The 17437-nt window shown below is 40.7% G+C and overlaps 1 protein-coding gene and 1 long non-coding RNA gene across 6 annotated transcripts in view; one reads left to right on the forward strand and one right to left on the reverse strand.

Moving 5' to 3' along the window:
• Positions 1 to 852: 852 nt before the first annotated feature.
• The window catches only part of HECW2 (HECT, C2 and WW domain containing E3 ubiquitin protein ligase 2), a 373452-nt gene continuing 356867 nt past the window's right edge, over positions 853 to 17437 (reverse strand). For all 5 annotated transcript variants that reach the window (XM_070581715.1, XM_070581716.1, XM_070581717.1 and 2 more), the window contains 2 exons: positions 17319 to 17431; positions 853 to 2605 (listed from right to left, as the gene is read on the reverse strand). In XM_070581715.1, coding sequence (XP_070437816.1) covers positions 2494 to 2605; positions 17319 to 17431 — 225 coding nt within the window. In that variant the 3' untranslated portion in view covers positions 853 to 2493. The remainder of the gene's footprint in view (positions 2606 to 17318; positions 17432 to 17437) is intronic.
• On the forward strand, positions 8854 to 16150 carry LOC139076845 (uncharacterized). Its single transcript, XR_011528855.1, has 4 exons — positions 8854 to 9010; positions 10588 to 10775; positions 15882 to 15956; positions 16041 to 16150. It is a non-coding gene; the product is annotated as an uncharacterized lncRNA (long non-coding RNA).

Raw genomic sequence — 17437 nt, forward strand, 5'->3', positions numbered from 1 at the left:
TACTATTGGATTTTTTTGTTTCACCAATGAAGAATAATAGATCAGGTATGATGGTGATCTGATACGCTAAGTACATCTTTGATAATTCCCAATTCGGAGAACAGTGGCAACGAAACGATTACACTGTTATTTGGGAAGTTCAATGCCTCAGCAAAGAACTATATTTGTTAGAAATAATTACAGACACGTTTTATTTCAAATCTCTTTTACCTAACAATGTGGGTTATGGTAACAAAGTATCACAAACCGAAATGAAGGCTAACATGGTCTATGAATGTATTTTTGAAAGAAATGCAACCTTCTATATCAGCTGCTTAGAGAATGCTAGCTCTGAAACATCTTAGATACCATCAAAAATGTATTTTTTAAAAAAGTATATTACATTATTTTTCCTGATAATGAAAAAAATGCAAACAAGTAAAAATAGTTTACAAAATTAAATATATACTTACATTCATGATCAGTAAGTACAAACTAACATTTCCAATTAAAGTTGTTTTTTCTCTTCACTTTTCTTATGGTTCCATTACAGTGCACAGATAAATCTTCCTTTCTTATTTCCAGATTTCTGTAACCATTTTTTTCGGAACATTTCCCCACACTTCAGTATCTGCCTTTCGTGCAGGAATGCAACACGAGTGGTATTCCTCTTGAGGGTCCCGATAGTAAACATAGCTTAACCAACAGGAGAGCAATCAGTTCTTACAACCACCTATGAAAACCATGCATATGACCTCTATAAAGTGTAAGCTTGCCAACATCCCATAATAGGAATTCCATGGCTACTCATAAATATAATTCTCAAAGAAGTGGTTGGGCAATGCCTGTAAAACCAGAGGCTGGCAAACCAAATGTTAATCCAAGGCTTTTATTACCCACAATTTAACTTTACTCTGTTGAACATCTGATTAGTTATGGCCATAAGTCAAGAAATAAACAGTGATGTGGAGGAACCCCCAAAACAATAAAAATGAAGGACACCCTCTGATAAAACTGAGCGGAAACAACATTAGCGATGTCATGCAGTTTCTGAGATACCATAGAAAAATTGTTTCTCAACATTGATAAGAAAATTATGCATCAGTGAAAATGCAAGCTTAGAAATATAGGACTGAGAGTTTCAATTTGTGATGTCTTCACTGATAAGGGAAAATGGAATTTTTATTACTAAAGAGAGCTGATCTTGGGTGTTGCAGATGGCTCCATAACTGAGCTTAGTGTTTCATGATGCTGTACAAATAAAAAGCAGTGGGGGAAATACGAAATATCTGTATTAAATGCCATCCTGTAAAGTATTTGATGGATGGAAGAGAGTCTAATGCATTTTAAATAAATGCACATCATACTATCACATATAGTGAGTCTTAAAAAATTATTACTTAGATGCACAGTCCTTGTAGTGTAGACATGGCACTGTGAAGGAAGATTGATTTAGAAGCTGTTTTCTATTATACTTGTCAAGTGATGGAATTGCTTTTAGCCATATTGTATTGTCCCTTCAACTTTGGTACATTCAGTGCAAAATATTTCGGGGAATTTTTTTGTACCTTTATAAAAATAAAAGGCCCTTTTGTTCCCTGGAGAGTGCTTAAAAGGATACGTACTAGCATGATGCCCGAGTAAGCATGGAACGTGAAAATGGAACAGGTGATACATACAGGATGATAGGTAGGTTCTTATATACATCTTAAAGAACATAAGGAACCTATAAAAAATAAACAAAACTCACTGTGTACTTTTTCCTGATATGCTGTGATTAATTGCTAGTTATTTTAAAATTGTTTTCATGCATTATAAAGCATAAACTCTGTCATTAGTAATTCATTGTATAACAGTTTGTCTTCAGCCAAAATTACATACATATCACTTTGCATATACATTGTCACAGACCACCTTATTGCAAATCTTTAAAGTTACCTCATATTGACTTGGTTTCATTTTCACTCATGTTCCTTGAAAGCTGAAACCTATGGTGCACACCATGCAGGCACTCATAAGCAAGAAAATGAATATTGTTATAATTTAGGGCTTAAATGAATATACTTTCAGGAAATATATTTGTTTTTATTATATTATTTAACTTGCACTAATTTGGAGATTGGGCCAAGTGCTGCCAGTTTGGCTTGAACCACGTTCAAAGATTAAGTTTCAAGATTCTCCTGAGTCCCTCAAAGTGACCATGGAGCTGATCGTGTAGAGGTCCATCTTTGTCTTGGAACGAAACAAATGGAAAAAGTTTGGCAGTCAAGAACTGTTGATTGAAAGACTGTTGGGTTGTTCCCTGGGCATCAAGCTCACCCAAATCCTTCCAGGAGGACCCATCACCACTATCCAGCCCCCAAATGAGACAGAGCACGTGTTCCTAGAAGGTAACAGCACTCAGCTTTACTCTAACGGAAGTGTACTCTTGAAACTTCCCATGGTCAGCCATTCTTCTAGAGGGCAGCTCCTGACATCGCCTGTCCATCCGGAGCTGGGCATTGTGTGTCCAGGTCACTCAAGTCCAAAGGTACTGGTCTCTTCGACTGCTGTCAAGAGTTTTTCATAAAGCATGGAGAAGGATGGGTACGGGGGGAGATCCAGACGGTTGAAACAAGTGTGAGCTCTGCAAACAGAATCAGTACATAGTTTAGATGCTGTGAGCCAAACAAGATTGTGTGTGTGTGTGTGTGTGTGTGTGTGTGTGTGCGTGCATGCTGGTCTTTCATAGTCAAATTGATTTGTGGCCAATTTTCACACTCCTTTTGGAAAAAACTTGAAAACACTTTGACTTAAAAAATTTAGAATCGAATTTCTCTAAGGAAAACGGGATATTTAAAAAATATTTTCTTTACATTTTCACGACCATTTACAATCCATATTACACACATATTACTATTTCTTTAGTTGTCCAAGAATTACAAAGGCAAGTTTGGGTTTTTTTGTTTCTCTTTTGATGTTGGATTTTTTTCTAAAAACAAGATGTGAATATAAGCTCTTGCAAAGGGGTTCATTTTCAGAGTTGCCATGTGTCCAGAAGTCTCTCTGATCATCTATGGTTTTGAATTTTTTCATTTTGTTGGGCAAAGAAGAGCACCAAGTGTCTCTGGAGACCCGCCTCCTGGCGTAGAGTCCTGGGAAATTCCCTGGCTGGACTTCCCTGTCGAAGTCAGTAGACCATTGTTGCTTCTTTGAATCCTATAGTCTGCTTTCTCCTAATTCATAATGCAAAATAATGGCCATTTAAATCATTACATTAAGTATTCTTTTTTAGAAATGCTCCCCCTTTTGCCAAGACAGGAAGAAAATATGCTTTCCTGTTATTTCCACCCGAATCACAATAAAAAACAGACAGTCTCTAAATAGTACATCTTATCAGGAAGTAAATCTGCACTTTTGACATGGAATGGGAAGCATTTACTCTGAACGTACAACAGCTTGTTTGTGGGAGCTAAATAACTTTGACTTTAAAAAATGCTCCTGAATTAATATGAAATTTTTAAGGGCTATGATTATTAACGGACTATTGCGACAAAGTCACATGTTTAAAGTTTCCTTCTTATACGTCACTTTACTACTTATGAAGTAAACAGAGCTGTATTCCTAGATGGAGGGAGCATCATGGGAGGATCGAGGTGTGGAGTCGGACACACTTGGGTTTGAAGTCCGGCTCTACCAACCAGCTGTGTGATCTGGAGTGAGTTACTAAAACTGAGCCTCAATTTCTCACCTGCAAAATGGGAATAATACCATTTGTCTCAGAGGATGAGAGGATTAAATGAAATAACAGAAACATGCTTAATGCAATGCCTGGCTCATGGTGTCTGACCAATTAACAAGGGGTGTACTGTAAGCTACACTTAATTACCATCAAAGAGATTTACTTTAATTGCCTTCATTAAAATGCCAAAAGATAATAATGCCCCATGGAAACTATGAGATAACAAAGAGATAATAAAGCAGGTGTGTGGCCACATGGCTTATTAGAAACAGGGATGCGAAAGGGCTCTGCTATACCATTATAAGAATACCAGTTTTAGGACACAGATGATACTGGCTCAGAGTTTATGACTCTTCTTATTACAAACTCTGGAATATATGGGGGGAAATCATTTAATTAATCTTCACAGCCGAACACTTTTTAAAAATATAATACACATTTCAGAATTGCATTTAATATAATTCTTATTATACCTTCCTAACACTGGAACTTCAACTTGGGCCTCAAGGAAAACACTTTATTTTAAAAAAACTGAACTAGCATACTTAAAGACAGTCCTAGGAATGGTTTAAAATCTATCTTGTGTGAAACATTGGAATAGAAATATCCAATGAAGACTTCATCTCCATTCTAAGGAAAGTCAAGGAAGAAGAAGAGAGGTGAAATATGTTTGGAACATAATTATATTCCAGACTTTGTGTGTTACACACGACATTCATTATCCCACTAGACTCAAAGATGGTACTTCTTTTAAAAGACATTTGTAAGTTTCCATTTCTTTGGTTACCAACAAGGGTCAGGATCTCCCCCCAAGTCAGCTTGCTTGTTACAATTCTTTGTTTGTGATCTACATGTTCAGCTCCTTTGCCTATTTATCTTTTCTTTAAAAGAATTTTTATTGTGATAAAACACACATCACATAAAATTTAGCTTATTAAACACTTTTAAATTCACAGTTCGGTGGCATTAAGTACACTCACATTGTTCTGCAACCATCACCACCATCCATCTCCAGAACTAGTGCATCCCCAAACCGAAACTCTGCACCCACTGAACACGAACTCGCATCTCCCCCTATCCTTGCAACCACCACTCTGTTTTCTCTCTCTCTGATTTTGACTACACCAGGTACCTCATATACGTGGAATCACATAATGCTTGTCCTTTGTGACTGGCTTATTTCACTGAGCGTAATGTTTTCAAGATTCATGTTGTACCACGGGTCAGAATTTGCTTTCTTTTTAAGGCTGAATAACATTCCATTGTACGTACACAGCACATTTTGTTAATTTATTCATCCACTGACGGACGCTTGGGTTGTTTCTACCTTTGGCTATTATAAATAACGCTGTTATGAACATTGGTGTACGAATATCTGTTTGAGTCCCTGCTTTCAATTCTTTGGGGTATATAACTGGTAGTGGAATTGCTGGATCATATGGTAATTCTTTTTTGTTGTTGTTGTTTTTTGCTGAGGAAGATTCTCCCTGAGCTAACATCTGTTGCCAATCTTCCTTCTTTTATTTTCTTGAGGAAGACTAGCCCTGACGAACATCTGTGCCATCTTCATCTATTCTGTACATGGGACACTGCCACAGCATGGCTGATTGAGTGGTGTAGGTGTGCACCTGGGATCTGAACCCGTGAACCCGGACCACTGAAGCAGAGCGTGCTGAACTTAACCACGACGCCACAGGGCTGGCCCCATGGTAATTCTATTTTTAACTTTTTAAGGAACTGCCATACTGTTTTCCATAGTGGCGGAACCATTTTACATTCCCACCAGCTGTACACAAAGGTTTCAATTTCTCTATATCCTTACCAACACTTATTTTTTGTTTCTTGTTAATAGCCATCCTAATGAATGTGAAGTCCATTTACCTTTTAAAACTTTAGAATTTCCTACTATTTGTACAAATACTACAAAATAAAGAGATTAACTCTTTTATTATCTCCCACTAATCTCTTCCAGCTTGTTCACATTTTTATTTATGTATTTTATTTACAGAGCAATGTTAATCTGGTTACTTGTCTTCCGTTTCTGACACATTTTCTTTTTCTCTTCAGTGTGTTGCTATAAGAAACATGTTGAAAGGGTGATTTCTATTGTTTATACCTGATAAAGGTCTTTGGCCTTTTTTTTCTTCTGGGAGTGCTGATGTATTAAGGAGTGTGATAGGTCAACTTTTGGGACAACTCTTCTTAAAGGAGGAACTCATTTTACATAGCTGTGATCTTGAACAGGTATGTGTGAATTCTGTTGTGTGAACTGAATCATATTGGGTGAACTAGGAAATAAAAGGAATTCGAGATGACTCTTCCTCTGGGTAAGCAATAGTCCCTAATTAATGTTTTATTTGCTTAGGACAGGATACAACTCTAGGTAAAATGTATCTATCACACCCTAGTTACGCCTGTTCCTTCCCTCTTGACAACCACATACTTTCTCTTAACCGCAGGTTAATTTTCAGTGAATCAAGAATTAACGAAAGGCCACATACGTGGGAATGAGACTTCATAAACAGAATGTTTGAAGTCCCCAATTAACCTCTTGCACATACTTATATTGAGTGCTGAGTTTTAACTCCTTGTGGTCTTGCGGGAGGCAGAATTCTAAAAAGACCCACCATCACCCATGCCTTTGTGTAATCCCCATCTCTTGAGGGTGAGTGGGACCTGTAACTCACTACTAACCAATGGAATATGGCAAAGGAGAAGGTATGCTGCAGATGTAATTAAAGTCCCTAATCAGTTAATTTTATATTAATTCAAAAGGGGAGATTATCCTGGGTGGGCCTCACCTAATTAGGTGAGACCATTAAGAAAGCATCTGGGGTCAGAGACTCTCACTGTTGCTGGATTGAAGAAGGAAGCTGCCATGAATCCTACAGCGGCAAGGCATGAATTCTGCCCACAACCTAAGGGAGCCTGGAAGTGCGTCCTTCCCTAGCTGAGCCTCTAGGTGAGAATGCCGTCCAGCTGGCACCTTGATTTCAGCCTGCGAGATGCTGAGCAAAAGACCCAGCTTAACCTAGTCAAGCTGTGCCTGGATTCCTGACCCACACAAACAGTAATTCAAGAATTGTATGTTGTTTTAAGCTGCTAAATTTGTGGTAATTTGTGTTGCAGCAACAGAAAACTACTACACATCTCGAGGCAGTAAAACCATCCAAGAAAAGGTGGCAAGTGTAATAAACGTGACATAGTAGGCCCACCCTTATCAAGGGCAGGCAGTGGGGCAAAGCTGGGAGCAAGTAGGTGTCCTTTCATTCTCCCAGCTTTCTGAGCAGAGAAACAGGAACTCAGCATGTCTCTTTGCAGTTTCTGTAGTCTCTTATGCAGTAAATCCACAAGCCTGGGAAGTCTTTTCTCTATAGATTCAGTTCTCAACACAAAGGAACACCCTTTTCTGATCCTCTTCGTCATAAGACATGAGCACCAGTACTGATCCATAATGTAAGGCTATCACTGCTTCCTGAATGCCATCTGGTTACGTAACAGCTGGTTACCATAACAGAACTTGCCTTCTCAATAAACTGAGCAGCTCCTCCAGAAAATGTTTCACGGGGATGGAGATAGTATATATCGTGGAGGGGGAAACTGTGCAGAAAGATTAAATAGTTTTCCCAAGGTCAAAGCTGAGTCACTGGCCAAATCAAGAACAGGACCTGAACCTTGGGTTCTTAGGGGAAGTCCAACATTAAATCGAAAGCAGAGAGACTGATGCTTGTCGGCTCTGTTTTTTCACTTTTGGAAGTGTGAGCGTCAATTTCATCCCAACCCTGTCTACGAACTGCTAGTCCTCAACATCCTACCAGATTACATACATTTTGAGGACAGGGATTGGCAAAGAAAACTTCAAATATTTTTTAAATGAATGACAATCATAGCATGCAACAGCTCTGGGGAAAATGGTCCAGGTTGGATCAGTCCAGAAAACTCTGGGAGATACCAGGGGATTTTTAGGTGGTCAAACCATCTGGTTCTCTCTGAGGCTCACCAGGAAGCAGAGATGCTCAGAGGGATATGCTGGAGGGCATCAGCATCACCCAAGGAGCTGGTTTACGATGGAGAGTTTCGGCGGCACCCCCTGAAATTCCAGTTCAGAAGTTTGGGGTGAGCCTAGGAATCTGCATTTTAACCATCACTCCAGGTGAGTCTGTTGTAGGTGGCCTCCACTATTGGAGAGACATCAAGTGGACTAGAAACCTACTAGATATCTACACTGGCTATCTGCACCAGCGTTTTGTGTGCTTGCAAACATTTCAAAACTCCTTATAAACAAGACAGCATTGCTAATGAGGAAATTGAGGAATAGCGTGGTTACATAACTTGCCCAATATTTACCATCAACTTGCTGTAAGAGCCAAGAACAGGAAAAAAAAAAAAAAGCAAAACAAAACACAATCCTCTGAGGCTTTCACACCCCCTCTCCCGCCCCATTCCATGTCCTAAGACAACTCCAGCAGAAAATAACAGGAGGGCCCTTGGACTGTGTTGATATTGGCAGCAAAAGCACATCCAGTTATTCAGTCTCAATAAAAGAACATTTTTTGAATCTTTCAAAGCCAGCCACACTAAGGCTATAACGAGTTTACCTCATTTAAATCTATGCAGCAGAACCACTCAAGGAAGGCAGGCCTAAACCCATCCTTGGGAAATCAAGCTGGCGTCAATATAAACAAGATTTAAAAGCCCTCCAGACATCTGGTCTGACTTAATAGATCTCTTGGTGTTTTCTGGACTCTTTAAATGTTAACCAGGAGGTCACATGCTTACCTTCTCTTCTTTCCTATAGATAGACAAGTCATTTATCCAAATCAAGCCAGAAGTATCACAGTTATATCTCAATTTTCATAAATCGATTAATTGATTAATGTATTTCTGTGTGTGTATTTATTTATTAATTTATTCCCCATTTTCCCAGAAGTGATTTTTGGTAGCTTATAAGGACTCAAAATATAAGACAAAGAAGAAATTACAAACAGGATCTTAAATTAAGCTGAGAGAGATGGAGAAAACCATGGGCCTCATTTTGCCTTAACAGATGTAGTCCTAGAAAGAAAATGTATTTGGATCTAATAAATTTTTGTTATTTGCATTATAATTTAGAAAGTGTTTTATCAATACTTTCTCTTTTTTTCAATTGGCAGTGGTGCCTAATCCTTCAGACTTCGGTTTCCTTACTCCTATTCCCACCTCTGCATCAAGTAATTAATAAATCAAAAGCAAATACTTAAATGCATTCTGGAAGATTCCTAAGAGACCTTGGAACATATCACTTTTTAATGTCAAGATTTCTTTGGAAATGTGAGTATTCCTGACCTAAAATTTACCTATCCAGTCCAAATTTTACCGGAGGGAGCGTCCACAGGCTTCCCCCTAAGGGACTCAGGTGCGCCTGCATTCTAGGTGTCAGGGCGTGCAGGAGGAAGGAGCAGTTGGTCTGGAGCTGGGCTGAGGAGTAGGCCAAGAGGGGCTTCCTTTGGGTTCTCCAGGGCCCCCTAATTCAGGGCCCATGAGTGTTCAGGCAGCACCCAAGCCCTTTCAGCTGTAGAACCTCTTTCATTATTTTCCCACTTGAAGATCCCATATTTTGAAAGCTTGTTGTCCCCATACAAAGTGCCCTGGTGAAGAAAAATTAATTTTTCAATTTGCATCATATTTCATTCATTCATTCATTCATTGAGCAAACACTTACTGAGCTCATACTGCATGCCAGGCATTGAGCTGTCCCCTGGTAGATGAGAATGAATAGTCTGATCTCTGCCCACAAGGAGTTTACCCTCTAGCAGGAAAACATGCAGGCAAATAAGACCCCCTACAGGTTGTGCAGTGTGTGCTCTGTACTAGAGGATCTGGCTGGGGCAAGTAGGCACGGAAATCCAGCCTACCTTTGGCGCTGCTCGCCAAACCATGAGCCCTGGCTCAGGGCTGCACTTCTCCAGGACACTACAAGACACCTTTGTCTAATTAATCCAAAAGATTCATATGTGCTATTAGTGACCCTGCACACAAACAACGATAATACAATGAGTTACAAGTCTTTTCGGCAGAGTCAGGAGGGGCTTTATAGAGAGCACTATTTGTGCCGAGCCTTGAACGATTTGTAGGTATGCAGGGTTTGTCGGGGTCAACAGCAAGGAGAAGGGTGATCTCAGTAGATTGCCCGGACGTGTGAGGAAGCATTGCCTCATCAGGAAACCTGAGACGTACAAGTGCTTGAGCGACAGGTGCCAAGGCTGGACCTGAAGCCAGATGGGGAGGCAGGGCCACATCAGGAGTGAGGTGTGTCCATGCAAAGGCCTCTTCTATTTCGTCCATCGATGAAAGGGACCTAGTGATTGGGTGTGGAGAGTGAGATGGCAGAGGTGCCATTAACCAAGACAGGGAACACAGGAAATGGGTAGAGGGTCAATGATGAATTCAGAGCCTGTAATCAGCATGAGAAATCCCAAGTGACCAATCACACAGAGTGAGAAAATTCAATGAAACTATAATTTCTCTACTATCTCCATGAATATTTTCTTAGACCATGAGATTTAGAACTTAGGAATTTCTGCTAAGACTAGTTCACAAATATTTGTTTAACCCACAGTGCACACTCCTGACCCTCGTTGTGTTTAATAAATGGGAATCAATGGAAAGGAATTCCATGGCACTTACTTCCCCAACTACTCATTTGTCAGATACCATTTGGTGGGGATGGTGTTGGTTATCTGTTCATTTAAATATCCATGACTTCTCTCTCTGTGTTTTAAGGTCCACATGGACAGAGGTCAATTTATACCTCCCACAAGGTTTTGCTCACAGTAAATCCATGATAAGTATCTACAGGCCTGTTAGAGGAATTAGATTTACTAACTAATTAATGTCTCCTTCTAAAGTCTCGTTAGGTCACCTTGATTAAAATGCACCTGGACCTATAAAGACAGTGTGGAACATCACCACAGTGGGAATTCCTGCATCAAGGGATAACTAGCAGAAAAAACTCTTCAAAATATGCATTATAAGCGGTAACTTCTTCCCCCATGGATGGCCCTGGGAAAAGATGAAGAGCACATGCTTTTTAAAGGTAAGGATTTAAACCCCATAGAAGAAAACCCAGTAAGGAACAGTTCAGGATGAGAACTCTCGGAAGGTCAAACAAGATATAACTATCCTGGGTGGATATAGCACAATTCTTCCATATCTAAAGACTGTAGAATATCACGCCAGCTCTGAAGGCTAGGTGTTTGGAACAACAGTAATAATGCTAAACTTATTGAATGATGTGTTAGACCTCGTTTTAAGCACTTTGCATGTATTATCTCATTTAATCTTCTAAACAACTTTGTAATGTAATTACTAGTACCTATCCCAATTATTCAGATGAGGATATACAGATACAAAAGTGGTTTCGGGGAGCCAGCCTGGTGGCGCAGCATTAAGTTCATGCACTCAGCTCCGGCAGCCCTGGGTTCAGTGGTTCAGATCCTGGGTGCAGACCCACACACCACTCATGAAGCCATGCTGTAGCAGGCATCCCACATATAAATAGAGAAAGAGGGGCACAGATGTTAGCTCAGGGCCAATCTCCCTCAGCAAAAAGAGGACGATTGGTGGCAGATGTTAGCTCAGGGCTAATCTTCCTCAAAAAAAAAAAAAATGATTTTGGCATATCTTGTCTGGAGTGATCCAGAGTTATACCTCAGGTTTAAGAAGTCACCAAGAACAACATTCACTGAGTACCAATTATGTGCGAGGACACAGCCCTAGGCGCAAAGCCATATTCAATTCAAACAAGGTCCTTGTTCTCATAGGGTTATATCCTAGAGGGGGAGATAGTCAACAAGGAAAGCAATAACTAAACGAGATGAATGAATTGGGGTGAGTCCTCTAAAGGAAATAAGGTGCGGAGAGTGACAGGTGCACTGGGGGTAGAAGCCCGGAGGGCCTTTCCCAGGAGATGGTGCCTGAGCTGAGTCCTGGGGGTGAGAAAGAGCCAGCCACATGAAAAACCAGCAGAAGAGAGTTCGGGCAGCAAGTTCCAGAGTCTTGAGGCAGAATTAAGTTGGACAAGTTTGAGGAACAGCCAGGAGGAGGCTGCTGGCTGTAGCAGGGGAGAGTGTAAGTGTTGAGGCTGGAGTGGTAGGCCAGACCAGGCCACCCACCCGGCCCTCCTTGGCAAGGAGTTTGGATTTTATTCTAAGCCACTGGAGGGTGTAAGCAGGGGAGGGAGGTGATCTTGCGATTTCAGAGGACGACACTGGTTGCTGAGTGTCGGGATGTACGAACAGAAGCAGGACGTCAGCCAGCAGGCCGCTGCAATAGTCCAGGAGAGGCGCTGGTCTAGTGGACGCGGTGGCAGGAAGAGATGAACTCAAGCTAGTTCTTGCTCTCGAGGCCAAGAAAGGGGCTAACCACGCCTTAACAGCTGTTCTGTTTGTCGCTCACAAATATACCCTCTGAAACATGACTGTGGAACAGCTCTCAAGGACCATTAGTCGTTTTGACTTGGACTATCCTGTTCTCTGTTGCAGGCAGCAATTAAACCTCCCTTCATTCCACTAAATAGTCACAAATCATTTCAGTAGCTCTGCCTTTTAATCACTGAAGAGTCCCTTTTTAGACACAGTATGTTTTTAGGATCATTTTACCCACTTCCCAAAGTAAAGACCAATCCAAAGGATACAGCACATTTACGGATGTTTAATAAGGTAATAATACGAGTCACTACTTTGTATATTTTTGTTAGCACATGTTGATTTAATGGTAGAATTAAGTATAAACTTAAAACATTATTGTTAGACAGTGAGAACTGAGCGGCAGTGCAGAGGGCCTTACATCAGAGATTAAACTACGGAGCGGACTATTGTATGAGAATCTTCTGCCAATTCCCTCCCAGACCACAAGGCACCTCAGCTGACCAGCAGGTGGAGGGGAACTGGGGAGACCAGGAGGGGTGCCTCAAGGCAAATACGGAAAAGACATGGCACCAAGGGGTCCATCCAGTGCCCATCTCTTTTTCTGAAAATTTTTTTTTCATTAAAGAAAGTGAAAATATAGTACCAGTCCTCAAGTGCCTTCCTATTTCCCAGCTGACAGTCCACTTTGACAGTGGACAACACTCTCTGTACCAGAAGAGGAGAAACTGAATTACTGACTACGTGGGAGAGTAATATTTAATGACATGGAAAGATGTTCGTGATTAGTTATATTTGGTAAACAAAAAGTAGGTCAAAACAGTATATGCAGTATAATTGCATTTTTGCTTTTAAATGTGTGTTTGTGTGTGTTATGTGTACAAAAATGAGTGGAAGCATACACTCCAAAATGTTTACTGGTTATCTCAGGAATGGACTTTTGAGATATATAAATTATATACATATATTTAATTTCTTGGCATTTTGGGTGACGTTTTCATAAAAATAAAAAACAGAGTTTTAAAAATTAAAAAACATCTTTTATCTTTAAAAAATAATTTTATCTTTTTAAGTTTTATTGCATCGGAAAAACTTTCTCCCTGAGACCCCCCAATTCATAATTAACTCTTGCTTCTTATTTCTTAACTTGGGTCAGCATTTCATTCATAATAATCTCCAGACACAGCCATTTTCAAAAATTACTGGTTCCCTGTTTTGGCAAATCAATGCTCCCCCATTGTGACTGCAGTTTACAAACTCCTCTGTGCCATCATCCTGCTTGGCAAGAAGCTCCGAGATGAACACATAAACTCTAGCCCACACTAGGAGAGAGGATTTGCCCTGCATTTTCCAGGCTGGCATGTTAGCAGACTGTTTTGTGGAATGTTTAAGAGCAATTGCCATAAAGTGAATTTACTGTCTCTTAAGTCCATCAGAGCACTGGGGGACAGGAAATCTTGTACAGAAATGCAACATACATAGCTAAGTACCAACCAGGAAGCAGAGGGAATGCACTAATGTGTCCAGGCTGTTAGCCGCCACGGAGACACGCGTCTGCCTTCGTCGTGATTTATCATCTGGGTCTCTAGTTACTTTATTACCATGAGAGAGTAAAAGAGCCACGGATTCAACTGGTACTGGCTTCAGAGACAACCATATGCACTTTAAAACACTTCTCGGCCCACGCTATGAGAACTGCTATTCACTGCTACCGTGAAGTGAGACTGGGAAGGCTGAGAAACGATGAGACTCATGTTTGCTTGAAAGTTTGAAAGGCCCTCAATCATCCATGTCTAGAAAGACTAAAACGCCCTCCCGTTTGCAGGGACTGCTTGCCCTCATGCTTTGTAGCCACTTCCAACTCTCCAGGGTACAGTGTCCCATGCCTGACACGAGATGATGCCAGACTTCTTAGAGAACACCTTTTTTTTTTTTGAGGAAGATTAGTCCTGAACTAACATCTGCCACCAGTCCTCCTCTTTTTGCCGAGGAAGATTGGCCCTGAGCTACTGTCTGTGCCCATCTTCCTCTATTTTATATGTGGGACGCCGGCCACAGCATGGCTTGATAAGTGGTGCTAGGTCTGTGCCTGGGATCTGAACCGGTGAACCTCGGGGCCACCAAAGCGGAGCACGGGAACTTAATGGCTAGGCCACAGGGCCAGCCCTGAGAACACTTTTTTATTTTTATTTATTTTTATTAAGGTTATAAAAGTTAACATCCTTGTGAAATTACAGTTGTACCTCATTATTGAGAACACTTTTTTTAAGTAAGAAGGACATGTATTCATTTCGTCTCCAGTATGTATACCGTTACATTTTAAATGTTAAGTATTATCTCACTAATAAGAAAAAGAAATACATTGGGGTTGACCAGCTTGAAACAGAGCTGCTCTTCAATTCTACAATGTAAACATGTCAGGAAATAGCCGGAAAAATGGCTTCAGTGTATCTTTTCTGATGGTAGGCGAAATGGACTCAGTCATGTAAACTAATCTCTTTTGATCAGAGCCAATCTTACAGATCTTTTTTACACTTAAGTTACAGCCCACATTTCATGAAGGGTGATGACAACATTATTATCAATGAAGAAATCCCTCCTGATAAAATTAGACGGTCATGCAATGAAGTTCTTCTTTTTACTTTTTCCTCTAAAAGTATTTGTTTTGAGGAGCACATTCTAATAGTTACAGCGGTGTGGTGGCTTACAGAAGATTCAGGTTAAAAGGTTAAAAATAACAAAGAAAACCTACCATCCCTAAGGACTTTGATAGACCTCATCTTACTAACTCTTTGGGCATGACACTGTGACTCCGACTCTGCAGAGTGGATCTAGGCTCCTGCTCAGGATCATACAGCTGCCGTGTCACAAGGCTGAGATCTGCACTCAGGCCTCTTAACCAGGATGCGCAAATTGACTGTGGAGTGGAAGAGCCAAGAGGGTCTCTCCTCCTCTCAGACCGAAAGAGCTAGGGCTTGACATAGACAGGGTATGAAAACAGTCTGCTTGTCTCTTGTGCCTCTTATCATCTTTGTTTATGCTATTTTATCATCTGGGTAAAACTAGGAATCTAGAACCTGCCTTAGGTCATCATGAAGAAAGGAAGAAACAACAACACCTGTTGCCCAACTGCGTGTCTGCAACGATGCTGAAGAGCACCACCGTTTATAATGAGTCAGCATGTGAACTTCCGGGAGCTCTCAGGGGGAAGTAGAAAAGAGAATCCAAGCCGACCCCTGAATTTCTTCAACAACCTGTCAGTGCTACTTCTTGCTCAACCAAACCTAACACTGTTACGCGCCACATAACAACCTTTTGGTCAACCATGGACCACATATACAATGGTGGTCCCATAAGGTTAGTATCCTATGGTGCAGGTGTGTGGTAGGCTACAGCATGTAGGTTTGTGTAACTACACGCTATGATGTTCACACAACAACGAAATCACCTAACGACGCATTTCTCAGAACGTGTCCCTGTCGTTAAGTGACACATGATTGTATACCACCTTGTCCTTGGCCTTTTACAGATGAGGAAACTGAGGCCTAGAGATCAAGTGATCTTCTAGGTCTCAGAGTTAGCTGGTGGCAGAGGCAGGACTAGAAGCCTGGTCTTCTAACCCCCAACCCTGAGCTCTTTCCAAAATGCCACTGCCTGACATGTGTTACAGATGATGGTGACAGAAATCACAATGGCAGCCGCCATCGACTGGATGCTTACTCAGGGCCAGGGTGAGCAGCCAATGTTTTACATGAATGATTTTGTTTAATCCTCAGAATTACCAACCTACAAGGCAGAGGAGGAAACGGAGACTCAGAAACATTAAGTAACTTCTCCGAGGACCCCTGCGAGTAAGTGGCAGAACTGGGACACAGCCCAGCCTCTCTGAGGCCGAGCTCCCCGTCTATACCAAGATGCCTTTCTCTGCTCCCCAGGTTTGGTGAAAACAGCAGTGATTAAATGTGAACAAGTGACGTATCTGCTTATCGTTACAGTTTATTCCATCTACTTCAGGGGCTTTACAAAAACAGATTTCGAGAGAAAGGTAACATAGTTATTCTGCCCTTTCCTGTCTCCTTGATGCAAATCCCTAGGTTTCTCAGAAAAGTGAAAGGCCTTACTCAGACAGTGTAAATCTGCTTTGAGATACAAACGTGTGTTTAAGGGGAAAAAGAACATGATTCAGGCCTAAATAAAATAAATTAGTTCTTTAAATAATGGAATTACAGTCTCCCAAATTTGGAACATCAGTTGCGCCGGGTAACACTGTTACCTGAGCTTGCACTTGCCATTGTTCTCTGTAACTGTGTTCTCAGCATCCTTTTTCTCATGTGTTGATTCTTACAACATAATTCTTAAGAACTAGTGCCTTGCAGTTGGCAAGAAGAAAGCCTTGATAACAGGTTTTTAAAAGTCATTTGTACTTAGAGAAATTTAGGATGACATCTTGGGGCACCTAACATCACTCGGGAAGATCATTTAACCTCTTCAAATTACAGTTTTATTATTAATAAAGTAAGAGGCAGCCTGAGGTCCTTTTTACCTCAAAAATTCCATATTATTACTCCTGATCAGATAAAGGAGTTCTAAAACTAACTCGTCTCCATTCCTCTTTTGCTCATTTGCTCCCTCCTTTTCTTTTGCTTCAGCTCCAGTTATCTCCATTCAACCCCAAACACTTTTTTATTCACAAATACTACCTTACCAGACTCTTACATTTATTAGTGGCAGCAGTAGAGCAATTTTCTTCCACTCCAGGGAAATGGATCATCTTATTATGAATGAGAATACAATGCAGAGAGCACTCACACGATTTGATATTCTTTAGAACAGTAATTTTTAGTGAAGGGATTCTAAGTATCTATTAACATAAACTTAAAACTAGAGCTTCTGGAAACATCTAGATTAGAGCCACAATCATAAGAAGCCACAAGTATGAGGACCAACATCGCTTTACTAAAGCTCACAAATGCTTTGGTTGTGTTGCATTTTGTATTTTAAGATATGTATGTATGTATTTTAAGCATGACCAGGAAGATCATTTTTTTTTTTCCCTCTCATTTAGAAAGGTAATCAGAGATAAATTCATTCTAAAAGCTTTTTCCACCCTCCCAAACTTTTAACATAAAAACAGTAGTTACTCAATATCTACGAAAGTTAAAGGTTTCCGCTAGAACGCTGTAGTGACAGTAAAGCAACGTTCTCTATTTTACCTGGGAAGGGCGGTGATTTTCCCCCATTTCTCCACACAGAATCTTCTTGGGCCGTTACTCCCTCGGAGAGAAGCAAATCCTTCATAGGGAATGCTGGAGGTGCCTGTGACAAACTATCG

The sequence above is a fragment of the Equus przewalskii genome, chromosome 17 (genome assembly GCF_037783145.1).
Source record: "Equus przewalskii isolate Varuska chromosome 17, EquPr2, whole genome shotgun sequence".
Lineage (NCBI taxonomy): Eukaryota > Metazoa > Chordata > Mammalia > Perissodactyla > Equidae > Equus > Equus przewalskii.